The sequence below is a fragment of the Micromys minutus genome, assembly GCF_963924665.1.
Source record: "Micromys minutus genome assembly, chromosome: 21".
Taxonomy (NCBI): Eukaryota; Metazoa; Chordata; class Mammalia; order Rodentia; family Muridae; genus Micromys; species Micromys minutus.
In genome coordinates this window covers 9,079,579-9,091,871 of record NC_137956.1, presented here as the reverse complement: position 1 = coordinate 9,091,871, position 12,293 = coordinate 9,079,579, and the positions used below count along the sequence as shown (strand labels likewise).

Here is a 12,293-nt window from a genome sequence, read left to right as displayed (position 1 = left end):
ACTTATTACATAGCCCAAGCTAGCCTCTTATGTATTGACTATAAGCATGCAACACCATGTCTGGCTTTATACCATTTTTTTCTCTTTTTGGTTTGTTTCTTTTTGTTTTGTTGTTATTTGGGGTATTTTGTTTTGTTTTGTTTTGTTTTGAGACAGGGTCTCACATAGGAAAGACTGGCTTCAAGCTTATGTATGCAAGGAAAACCTTGAAATTTCTATCATTTTCTTTATCTGTAAAGTCCAGAGATTGTGTTGCTATCACAACTGGCATTATTTTATTCAAATATACTAAGAACTTGAAATTCTATAACAATGTATAGATTATTATCACTATAATATCAATTTCTAATATTTTTATCAGTTCTTGAAAAGCGGGGTGCCTCTTTATAGTGTCTCTCTTGCAAGTATTTTCTTCAGCCCTAATGACATTATCTTAAACTTAAAATTGGAGGTATCCAAAATTGTAATTTAACTCTAAAGATGTTAGCAAATAAAATTATTTATATGGCATTTTGCTGTACTAGATACTTTGGACATTTACTTTATTTTTTTTAATTTAAGTATAAATCATAGATATAGAGGTAGAGATAGAGATATATGGGTGGGATTTTGGGGATTAATCAGAACCGGTGGGTATAATGCCCTTTGCCCTATCATCTCAATGCTTGGGTTGGGGAGGAAGATTGTGTGTTTGGGTCAAACCTGGGCAACATGGTGAGTTCTGAGATAGCATGGGCTACAAAGGAAGACCTTGACTTAAAAGTCTAAAATATAGCCAGGCATAGTGGTGCATTTCTTTAATCCCAATACTTGGGGGGTAGAGGCAGGCAGATTTTTGAGAGTTCAAGTCTAGCCTGTTTTACATAGTGAGTTCCAGGACAGACAGCCAGGGCTACATGGTAAAACTTTGTCCAGGAAAGAAAGAAGAGGAGAGAAGAGGAAAGGGAGAAAAAAAGAAAAGGAAAGGAAAAAGGAAACAGACAAACAGAGAACCTAAAATGAGAGCTGGCCCTGCTGGCACATGATCTTGATCCCGGCACTCAGGATGTGGAGGCAGGAGGATCAGGAGTCAAGGCTAGCCTCAGTTACACAGTGAGTCAAGGCTAGCCTCAGTTACACAGTGAGTCAAGGCTAGCCTCAGTTACACAGTGAGTCAAGGCTAGCCTCAGTTACACAGTGAGTCAAGGCTGGCCTCAGTTACACAGTGAGTCAAGGCTGGCCTCAGTTACACAGTGAGTCAAGGCTGGCCTCAGTTACACAGTGGCCAGCCAGGGCTTCATGACACTATCTCAAAAAGACTTGGACAGATACCGACATATACCATAATATTTACTTACCTCTTGGTTATTTCTGGAGGAGATAGATTAGAGACAAGTGAGTATAGCCATCCTGCCTTAGGAGCCCTTGTGTCCACACCTGACCAAACCTAATCATGGTGGACACAGAGCAACCTTTTCCCTCCACATTCTAGAAGGCAGTTGCAGAAAGTCCAAGGTTGATACCTCTGCCGCTGTGCCCCTTGAGCTGGGTTCCCTTCCTCAGCAAAGGTGGTGAAAACATGCACATCCCCAGAGCCATCCTAGAGACTCCGGGTCTTAGCTGCTGTAGGTGCTCCCTGCTGTCCCACTTACAGCTAGTGCAAAAGACTAAAGACACAACAGACTCAGCCTAGTCAACGTCTTCCCTCCATCTCACGTGTGTCTTGTCAGAGTGCGACACTACCGGCTGGATTCCGACAGAAAGACCAGACCCAGAAAGCAGCCACTGGCCCATTTGACCGTGAGCATCTGCTCATGTACCTGGAGAAAGAGGCTTTGGAACAGAAGGACAGGGAGGACTTTGTACCCTTCACAGGAGAAAAGAAAGGTAAGGTCCACAGACTACATGTCTTGGGACAGAATGCCCTTCACACACTGTGAAGTTCCGGTCAAAGGGGGAATCTGTGGATAGGCAAAAGGCCTATGAACTATGCGTGGCAATAGGCCTATGAACTATGCGTGGCAATAGGCCTATGAACTATGCGTGGCAATAGGCCTATGAACTATGCGTGGCAAAAGGCCTATGAACTATGCGTGGTATTTTAGAACACTGTGGCTCGAAGATACGCGTCCAACACCCAGAGTGAACTCTAAGGTAAATTACAGCTCATGGGTGATGCTGGTGGGTCTTCATGGGCTCATGGTTGTCACAAATGCTCCTACTGTAGTGTGGAATATTAGTGGGGAGGTTTGGGGAGGGCATGGTTCATGAAAAATTTCTGCTCAGCTTGATATGAACCTAAAACCATTCTCAAAACTAAAATTCATTCACTTAAAAGAGAAACGCAGGGCAGGATGTGTGATTAATTAAATGAATACATGGATTGAAATGGTTCTGTGATTGATTCTATCAAAAAAAATTATTTTCAAAGTCTGAAGAAAAGGCATTGAAAACATAAAGAATGGCTTACCTGAATGAACTGCACCGGCAACGGTGTGTTCCCCTCAGCCTTTGATTCATCAACTAAAGGTGTCTAGCAAGGCCTTTCTACTCCAGTGGTTAGAGCCCCATCCCCCAACCCTAAAAGCTATGGTGCAAAGTGTGCCATTCTTTCATCTCAGATTCACTGAGACCCTCTAGGGTCGACCAGACCTCCAGGTATAGAAAGTTTCACCTGCCCTCTAGAGGGAGACTTGTCCAGTGACAGGAGCACAGGAATGTGACTGGGAAGCCCATGAGGAGCAAGTCCGTGCCAGGACCCTTTCTCATCCCCTCCTCTCTTTTCTTTCCCTCTCCTCCTTCTCATCCCTCCCCCTGCCCTCCCCCATCACTGTGTAACCTACATAGGCTCCTAATTCGTATCATTCCTGACTTTACCCTCCTCCAGTGCTGAAACTTCAGGCATGCTGCCTGCATCTCTCCTTTCCTTGCTAAGCCCCAGCCTGTGTCTTTGTTCACTTTCCCAGATTTATCCAACTCAAGTTAGTTTTCTTGTCGCCTCTTCTCTCTTACCCACATCCCCCTCCCCGCCACTTTAAATCAAGAGACTCTCAGCTAAATGCTAGGCCTTGGATTTCCCTGACCCCTCTCTGTCATCACCCGTTTCCTACCGGAATGACCCCTGAGCATTGCTTTCATAGCCCTGTGACTGTGTTTACCATTTTTGCTGGTTTACTTTGGTGGTTGTGTGGTCTCTGTATCAGTCTAAGAAACTAGGTAGAGCTGAATAACAGGAAGGAGAGTCTCCTTCCCCTGAGCTCCAGTGAGGTTGTTTTTGAAGAAAAGGGAGTCATCCCTGCCACTCCCTCTGTGCTGGTCACAGGCCACTGAGAAGGAAATTAAGAAAGTATAGCTGATCAATAATGAGTCAGGTTAACAGCCTCAGGTTACTATGGGATATGAGCTGTTTTTATGGTAACACAGTTGCCACTGGACTTACCAAATTATGACAAGCATAAAGTATAATATTAAAAAAATCTTCAATAAAATTTCAAAATTGTTATGTATTTAATAATGACAAGATAACAAAGGATGAGATTATGACATGTCTTCTCTGAGTTGAGGAGTGTCTAAGGCAGATTGACCTACAGGAAGCTTATAGAGAGATGGCGTGGGGTAGTTACCCTCCCTGCCGTGACTAAGTAGCTTACTGAAGCAACTTAAAGAGGGATGGGTCTGCTTGGAGTCACAGTTCAAGAGTACAGCCCTAAGTGTCATGCCTTCACGGCAGCAGAAGCCTGCAGGAAAGGCTCACTCTGCATCCACAGCGGGAATCAGATGGACAGGCTAACTCTCCTTTTTGTTCAGTCCTGGACCCCAGCCCACAGATTGGAGCCGCCCACACTTAGAGTCTCTCCAATTAACCCAGTCTAGAGACACCCTCATAAATATGCCTGCAGATTTGCTTTTCTAGATCCTGTCAAGTTGATATTAGAAAGTCTGTTAGGAAGACGCTTAACTACTAAAGTGAGCTCCGGGGAGTTGTATGTGGTAAAAGGCAAGGTTCCTTCCCTCTCACACTAGATTAGCCCCAACCTAGCAGTTCAGTAGCCTCAAATGATACCATACAGCTCAATGGTGTGTGTCTTTAATGCCAGTGTTGCATTTTCTGTTCAGTGTGCCAGTCCCACACATAAGGCAATAGCTCAGTCATCTTTGTTTTTCTTCTAATTTAAAGGGAGAGTCTTTATCCCCAAGGAAAAGCCTGTAGAAACTCGTAAAGAAGAGAAAGTAACTCTGGACCCAGAACTGGAGGAAGCCTTGGCCAGTGCCTCAGACACTGAACTCTATGACCTAGCAGGTGAGTTTTCAGGGCTGGTCTGTGATCCTCCCATGTGACCCCCAGGCATACACTCACTGCCCTGGTGCAAACCTATGAGCTGCTGGTAGCTGTTGAGTACTGTATGGCCAGGGTGACAGCAGCCCTATCTTATCTATAAGACTGGAGCTCAGCCATGTTTTAGCCCGTTTTCTTGTTCAGATGAGTCCCATCTTACAAGACTCCTGTGAGAAACTGAATAGAACAATAGGAAATCTCATATCAAGAGCTTAAAAGGAGCAAATTGCAAGCTAAGTGTGGTGACGCATTCCTGAAATGGTAGCACTAATACTCTAAAGGATGAGGCAGGAGGATTGTTGTGAGTTGGAGCCCAGCCAGGGCTATAGAATTAAGACCTTGTCTCAAAAAGAAAACAGACTTAGAAATTAAAAATGAATGAAGTGACATCCCCATATGCTTTCTGAGAGCTTCCACATTAAAACACACTCATGAACATCACATAATTATGGCCACATTTCTTTTTGTTTGTTTGGTTGGTTGTTGTTTTGTTTTTCAAGACAGGGTTTTTCCATGTAGCTCTGGCTGTCCTAGAACTTGCTCTGTAGACCATGCTGACATCAAGCACAATGATTCATCTGCCTCTGCCACATGAGTGCTAGGATTAAAGGCATGCACCACCTTTCTATGGAGTTCTTGGTCTCCCCTTACAATTGCCATTACAAGCTGATTTGTGCCAGGAGGTCAGCTAGCCTTCTAGTTTCTTTAACAAACTGAAACATGACAATGACAACAGGATTGTTATTTTAATTGACTTTACATGTAGATTGGATTAGTTACTTTGCTGCTGCTATAACAAAGCACCATGACCAAGGCAACTTATATGTTTAATTGTAGTGTTAGAGGGTTAGCGTCTATGCTGGTGAAGCGAAGACATGGCAACGGAAGCAGCTAAATACTCACATCTTGATCCAAAAGCAGAAGGCAGAGAGAGCACACACTCAGAAATGAGTCCTTTAAAACCTCAAAGCCAGTGACACACGTTCTCTGACAAGGCCACACCTCCTAGTCCTTCCCAAACAGTTCCACCAGCTCAGGATCAAGGATTTAAACATATGAGTCAAATGATGACCATTAGCATCCAACCTATGATGTAGATATCATAAATATCAAAAGTTCAAATAATACAAAAGAAATGAAAAGCAAGCCTTTCCTCCAAATTAAATACTTTCCCTTTAAAAAAAAAAAAAGATGTGATGTGCGTGGGTAATCAACATAGAAAGTTCTAGAGTAGCATGGGCTACATGATAAGACCCTGACTTAAAAACCTAAAACAAGAGTGAGCATGGTAGTTCATGTTCCTAATCCCCACAACTCAAGAGGTAGAGACAAGAAGCTCAGGAGTCCTGGCCAATCTCAGGATGTATGTGAAGTTCAGAGGACAACTTTATGTAGGTTCTGGGGATCAAACTCAGACCACCCAACTTGCATTGTGGAGTAGCAAGTGCCTTTTCTTGCTAAACCCCAAGCCCCACCTGCCTCTACCCACCAAGAATTGGGATCACAGATGCACACCTCCATATCCGACATGTATCTGTTTCTTTCTTAAGTACTGGGATTCTAACCCAGGTCCTTGAGCTTTTGAGGGAAGTAGTTTATCAGTTTTTAGCTGCTTCCCAGTTCCAGAACTCTGATTCTTATTCCCCTAGAAGATGTCTGTAGGGATCTATCTCCTTCTTGTGGGGATGCCTGTCCTGCCTCATTCCACTGTGTCTGGAATCTCCACACATCTTCCTCTGCCTCTCATGTATCAGTAGGGGACATCAGGTTCATGACTGTCAGAGGTCTCTGTAGCATCTGACTCACCTAGTGAGGAAAGCGTTTCTCAGTGACTGGGCATCAAGGCCCTGTGGTTACTATGGAGAGATCTCTCCATGGTTACTGCTTCTCCCAAGGGTTGTCTCACAGGTTTTACTGGAATTGCCCAAAGGAAGAATGCAGGGTGGAACTTTGATTCCCAGAAAACACCTGAGAAAAGAGAAAGAAAAAAAAGCAATCATTCTGGAGATACTTGATCCTAGAATCCGGGTAATAAACCCAAGGAGAAATTGCGAATAGAACTGCCTTTGTTCTCCTTACTCAGCTGAACAGACACTCCCTAAGAACTCAGTGGAAAGCCTTCTGTGGGGATGAAACTCAAGCAGCTTCCTCTCTAGGGTGGGTCTTTCTAGAAGACTGGGAATAGCCTGTCAACGAAAGGGCTCACAGCAAGTGAGGGAGCCCTGAGGAGCATCGTCTGTGCTGGTACGGAAGGTAGAGAGTAGAAAGACAAGCAATTCAAAGTGTGGCCGAGCTCCTCTTGGTCTCCTTTCTTCCCTCAGTGGTGGTGCCAAGCACATTCGGAGCAAGGCTTCCCCCTTAGTGAATGCTCTGAGGAAACACACTCACAGAAAGTCCTGCCTGTGCTTCACTAACCTAGCCACTAATCAAGTTAACAATCTGTTGGGGTTAATGAGGAGGCGGACTCTGGGGGCATTCCATGGCTTCCTGAATCCCACAGTTAGGATGTGGCAATCAGGGTTCAAACTCAATGTATTCCACATTTCCCCTCTTTAACTCTGTGATTGTTGTTGTTACTGTTTCCAGTGCAAGGGGTTGGCTGAACCCACGACTTTTGCTTTAGGCATGCTAGACAGGCACTCTACCATTTAGCATAAGCCTGGGGTCTCACTATGGTAGTATACTGTCTAGGCTGGCCTTGAACTCCCGAACTGTCTTTACAGCCCCCAAAAGACCTCCTGGAATCCTTTTGCTTCTCACGTACAAGTCACACACCCACCTCTAACCCTGTTCCTTTTTACTCCATGTTGCTGTAGCTGACTTGGAACTTGCTCTATAGACCAGACTGGTCTCAAACTCAAAACATCCACCTGCCTCTGCCTTCCGAGTGCTGGAATTAAAGGTATATGTGCCCACCACTGCCTGGCCTAACTTCTGTTCTTACTGACTTAACCACTGACCTTTCTTCTCCTACTGCCTCCCTTCTAAAATGTAGTTTACAGTCGATCCGGTCAGACTCTTAGGGACCTGTGCCTCTCACCTGTAACTTCATGAGAAGGGAAATCGGTTTCTACCTGCCCAGGACCACCCGTAGTGTATGTGCCTCCTGGTGCCAGTTCCATGTAACACTGGGCACTAAGACCTTGATATGCCCATCTGGCCTTTTGTTCCTGATAACACCTCTCTTCTTTCCCAAAGGGAAAGAAAGGACAACTCCTTTTTCTACTGAAAAGGGGCCACAGTCTTTCTGGCCTTACCTCTGGAAGGGGGAGGGGAGGACAACACAATAATCTATATGGCGTTAGACCTTTAAAATGTGTAGATTCCACCAGCCTTACTAGTACCATGTTAATCTTACTATTCAGGAGGCAGAAGGAAGCAGGACTCCTGCAGCTCTAGGGACAGCCTGCTTGGTCTACATGATGAGTTCCAGGCTAGACAGGGTTACACAGTGAGACCTGGAACAAAGCAAAATCCTTAGCTTGAATCTCACCTTTTTAAAATTTTTGATAAGAGGACGTGTGGGTAAGGTGGCACCTACTCAAAGTCACAGCATCTGGGAGCAGAGGCAGGAGGATCACACTGAGTTTGAGGTCAACCTAGCCTACAAGTGAGTTTCTGGCTATCCAGGGCAATAAGGTGAAACCCTGAAAACAGTATAAGAACGAACAAAGAAACAAACAGCTGAATGTTGGGTCTACTTAACTAGGGCAATATTCTAGTTTCATTCCTTTTGCCATAGTAAGACACCCTGAACATAAGCAGTTCAGGGGAGGAAAGGGTTTTTTCTGCTTACATTGCCAAGTTACAGGTTACAAGGGGGAGTCTAAACAGGAACCTAAGCCCCTAGTCACAGCACATCCACAGCCAACAGCTGAGAGAGAAACAAAATAAAGAAACACATAGATGCCGCTGCTTCCGTGAAACTGGCTTCTTTCATGTTTGCATACTTCAGGGCCCAGTGCATAAAGTGGTGTTGCTCAAAATGGGCTGGGGCTTCTGAATCAATACTAATGAAGACACACGCACACACACACACACATACACACATACACATGCCACACACACACACACAGAGACAGTCATCTAGAGAATTCCTCATTAAGACTCTTTCCAGGTGACCCTAGGTTGTGTTAAATTGCCAGTTAAGACTAACCGCACAGAAACCTAGCAGTGTTCCAGTGACTGGAAGATATGGCTGCACAGTTGTTTCCCAGTTCCTAATGACCCTACACATTTAACCTCACAGAGGCCTGTAAAGCTACTGACAGTCTTGGGAGGAGTTTTAGCGCTGAGGTTTTTGAATGCTGTGTACACAGCACACACTTCCCCAGGAAAGGGGACCTGGAGACTTTCTTCTGTATACAGAATGGTTCTTCTATTTGCAAACTAACAATGTGGCCATCCTAATTCGAGTTTCGAAACTTCCTGCTTGTTGTTGTTACCTGTGGTTTCTTTCAGCTGTCCTTGGAGTCCACAATTTGCTCAACAATCCGAAGTTTGATGAAGAAACGACCAATGGCAAAGGTCACAAGGGGCCTGTGAGGAGTAAGTTGATAAGGGATCTGGGAGCGTGGGGGGCTTAAGAGCCACTGTCTGGTGCCTATAGGACAGAGAGCTTCTAGATGAAGTCACTGGGCTCTGAGCAACCAAACTACGTGAAGTTGATGCTGGGCTCTATGCCCGGCATGACACACGGAGCCACAGGACACACATTCATGGCAGGTCTTCTAGTAAGAAAAAAAAAATCCCTGATAAGTTTGCAGAGTCAGCTCAAAATGCAAACAAAGTTTTCCGTTCGAAAGGATATCTCATCAATGAGGGAAACTTGGCAACATTCCCTCTTTTATGCCAGTGTCTTTTTGTCTTGACTGTGGACGCTGGTCATTGGACTCTACTTACTTCCCCCAGAAAGCAAGAAGGATACCCTGGCTTGGACAAGCTTCAGCCTTCTGTCACCTTCACCAGGCATTTGTTAAATACCTACTGGGTGTCAGGAACGCTCTGGGCATATATAGAAAGATCTTTTCCAAAGGAACTTATTCAGAGTAATCAGTTGGCCTTTGTCCGCACTGTGAGATCTAAGTGGATGCAGACCCTGACTCCTGGATAAATCATTTATTATTCTCTCTCATGGAGACTTCAGAGATACTGCTCAGTCTCAGTAGCTTCCTGTTTACTTGGTTAGTTATTAAGAGGTCTTGTTACTTAGCTTAGGATGGCCCCAAACTCCTGTTTCCCAGAATCCTCCTCTCTCAGCCTCTTCAGAGCTGGGATTATAAGTGTGTTGCTGATTCCTAAGAGCTTTCTTTACATTAGAATATCAATCCTTTGTGTGTTGCATGCACTCCAAATATGATAAATTAGTGTGTGTTGGTTTTTGTTGTTCTTCGGGTTTTGTTTGTTTTGAGACAGGCCTGAAATTCACTGTGTAGCCCAGGTTGGCCTCAAACTCATGATCCTTCTGACTCAGTCTCCTAAATCCTGGTATTGCAGACATATACTGCTATATCTGGCTTAAGTAACTTTATTTATTTATTAGTATGTAAGTGGGCTTTTTAATAGCATTATATATGTTTACCATATGCATATCCACTGCCCAAGGAAACCAGAAGAGAGTTTCAGATCCCTAGAAGTGGACTAATTAATGTCTTTAAGACACCACTAGGGTGCTGGGAACCAAACTCCAGTGCTCTTAAAAAGTAGCAAGTGCTCTTAACTGCTGAGCCACATTTCCAGCCCCCAGAAATTGTTTTTAAGATGCTTTTCATTCTTCTTTTCCGTTCCTTATTCTCTCCATACCTTTATCAAAGCGAGAGATGCAAAATGGAAATTGGAGGAAATGCAATCAAGAAGCCAGGGGGATATTAATATTTGGGAACTGGGGATAGAAGCATAGCTCAGTACTAGAGCAAACGCTTTGAGTAGGTCTTGGGCTCGAGTCTTAGCATCACACAAAATTTTTAAAACGGATTTGGGAAATGAAGAGGCTTATCGTGGTAACCATCTTTGCATCTCAGAGCCTATGGTCTGGTGCACATAGTGTGGGGGAAATCCATGTGGTACTTCAGTGCCAGTGGATGAGATGTCTCATGGTGGCTGAAGAACATCTGCCTTCCAAACTAACTCAGAGCGGCACCACTGCACAGTGAGAATGAACTGATGGTGGCTCCCACTGGAGGGTTGGGCTCTACTTGAAGGGATGGTGCTTTCCAGGGAAGCTGTCTCTAGTTGGATGGAGAACCTCTTGCACTTTATAAACTAAAACTTGTATTTTAGATGTCGTCAAAGGTGAAAAGGCCAAGCCGGTATTTGAGGAGCCACCAAACCCCACAAATGTGGAAGCAAGCCTGCAGCAGATGAAGGCCAACGACCCCAGCCTGCAGGAGGTTAACCTCAACAACATTAAGGTCGGTCACCTCCAGCAGTCTGGTATCACAGAGCTGATTGGACACCACTGACTGTCTGATTTTACACTGGCTTGCCATCCTTTCCAGTCACTGATTTCAGACAGAATGTGCTAGTCAAAAGAAATGGGTCTATAAGAAGAATAATTCCTAGAACTTTTTGAAAACGTTCATAGAACTCAGGCCAAACAAAGCCCATTCTACCTGATGCTAAATAGCCACATCAACTTTTCTTTTTTTCTCTTTTTCTGAGTGTGCTACAGCATTCTACCACTTAGCTATATCCCCAGCCCCATCACACAGTTCCAAGTGTCAGGAATGTCAGAGTAACTTAGAAGGGTAGTTGGTACTGTAGTGAAGCTGCCAGTCAAGGCTAAGGTATCCAAAGGATCCACTTCTAAGATGGCACCCCCAAGCAGCTGTGGGCCCACCACATGGGCCACTCTTCGGGGTTACTTGAGTGCTCTCACATAACCACATCTGGCTTTCCCCAGAGATAGTGATGGCCGAATAGAAAATGTCAAGAAGCCAAAGGCCCAGTGGTTAGAAGAAATTGCTTTCCTTGCAAAGGACCCAAGTTCAGTTCCCTGTACTCATATCAGGTGCCTCACAACCACCTGTATCTCCACATCAGGTGGGTCTGACATTTCTCTCTGGGTTGCCCCCACGACGCACACAGTATTCTCCATGACCTGGTTTTGAAGTCACTACCATTGTCATTCCCACCTTGTTCTTTTTGGTGGTAAGTCTTGCTGTTGCCTCTAGTTGGCAGTGTGGACCTAAAACTAAGGTAAACTGAAGTCTCACTCGGGAGCCAACTTTATTCAGCGCATCGGACAATTTATACTCTGGGGGTTAAGAAGAGTCACCTGAGTGAAGTGTACGGTCACAGGGACAAGAAGCACGTGGCCAAACACGTTTGTTTCCATATAAATAAAAAACAGTAGCGGGTCGTAATGAATAATCAAAAGTAAACACACCCCTAGCCACTACGCCTTGGAGGGGCACGAAAGCACATTCCAAGAACAATCCACGCTATAAAGGAACAGAGATACTAAGACTCTTGTTTACTTGGAGCTTTCTCCCAGGGTCTTAGAAATCTCTCGAAGCTTTGTCCATTGACCATGCTGAGAGGAGCATGAACACACGTGACCTGCCTGTGGCCTAGTTTATTCATTCTCTTCAGTCGGTTGGTGACTTGGTTGGCTAGTTTGAGACAAGGTTTCACTGTGTTGCCAAGACTGGCTTTAAACTCTTCAAAATCAATATGTAAACAAGGCTGGTTTCAAATTCTCCATCCTCCAGCCTCTACCTCCCTAAAGATCGGGTATTAGGCGTGTGCCTTCAGATAGGTTTGTTTCGTTGGCTCATATTGAGCTCCTAGCATTTAATATTATTTCTAATGAGCGTTTTCTTCTATCTATTTATTCTTCTCCCAAACAATGTATCCTGACTGCACACCCCCTTCCCTGTGCTCCTCCCAGTTCCAGCCCCCACCCACATCCACTGCATCTCCATTTCCCTCCAGAAAAGAGCACTCCTGCAGGGTTACCACTGGACAGGACGTAACA

At 44.7% G+C, this 12,293-nt stretch overlaps 1 protein-coding gene across 1 annotated transcript in view; it reads left to right on the top strand.

Annotated features, from left to right (window-relative positions):
• The window catches only part of TMOD2 (tropomodulin 2), a 36,275-nt gene that overhangs the window by 12,923 nt on the left and 11,059 nt on the right, over positions 1-12,293 (top strand). Inside the window, exons 3-6 of the mRNA XM_080934885.1 lie at positions 1,710-1,866; positions 4,157-4,279; positions 8,777-8,863; positions 10,595-10,725. Coding sequence (XP_080791011.1) covers positions 1,710-1,866; positions 4,157-4,279; positions 8,777-8,863; positions 10,595-10,725 — 498 coding nt within the window. The remainder of the gene's footprint in view (positions 1-1,709; positions 1,867-4,156; positions 4,280-8,776; positions 8,864-10,594; positions 10,726-12,293) is intronic.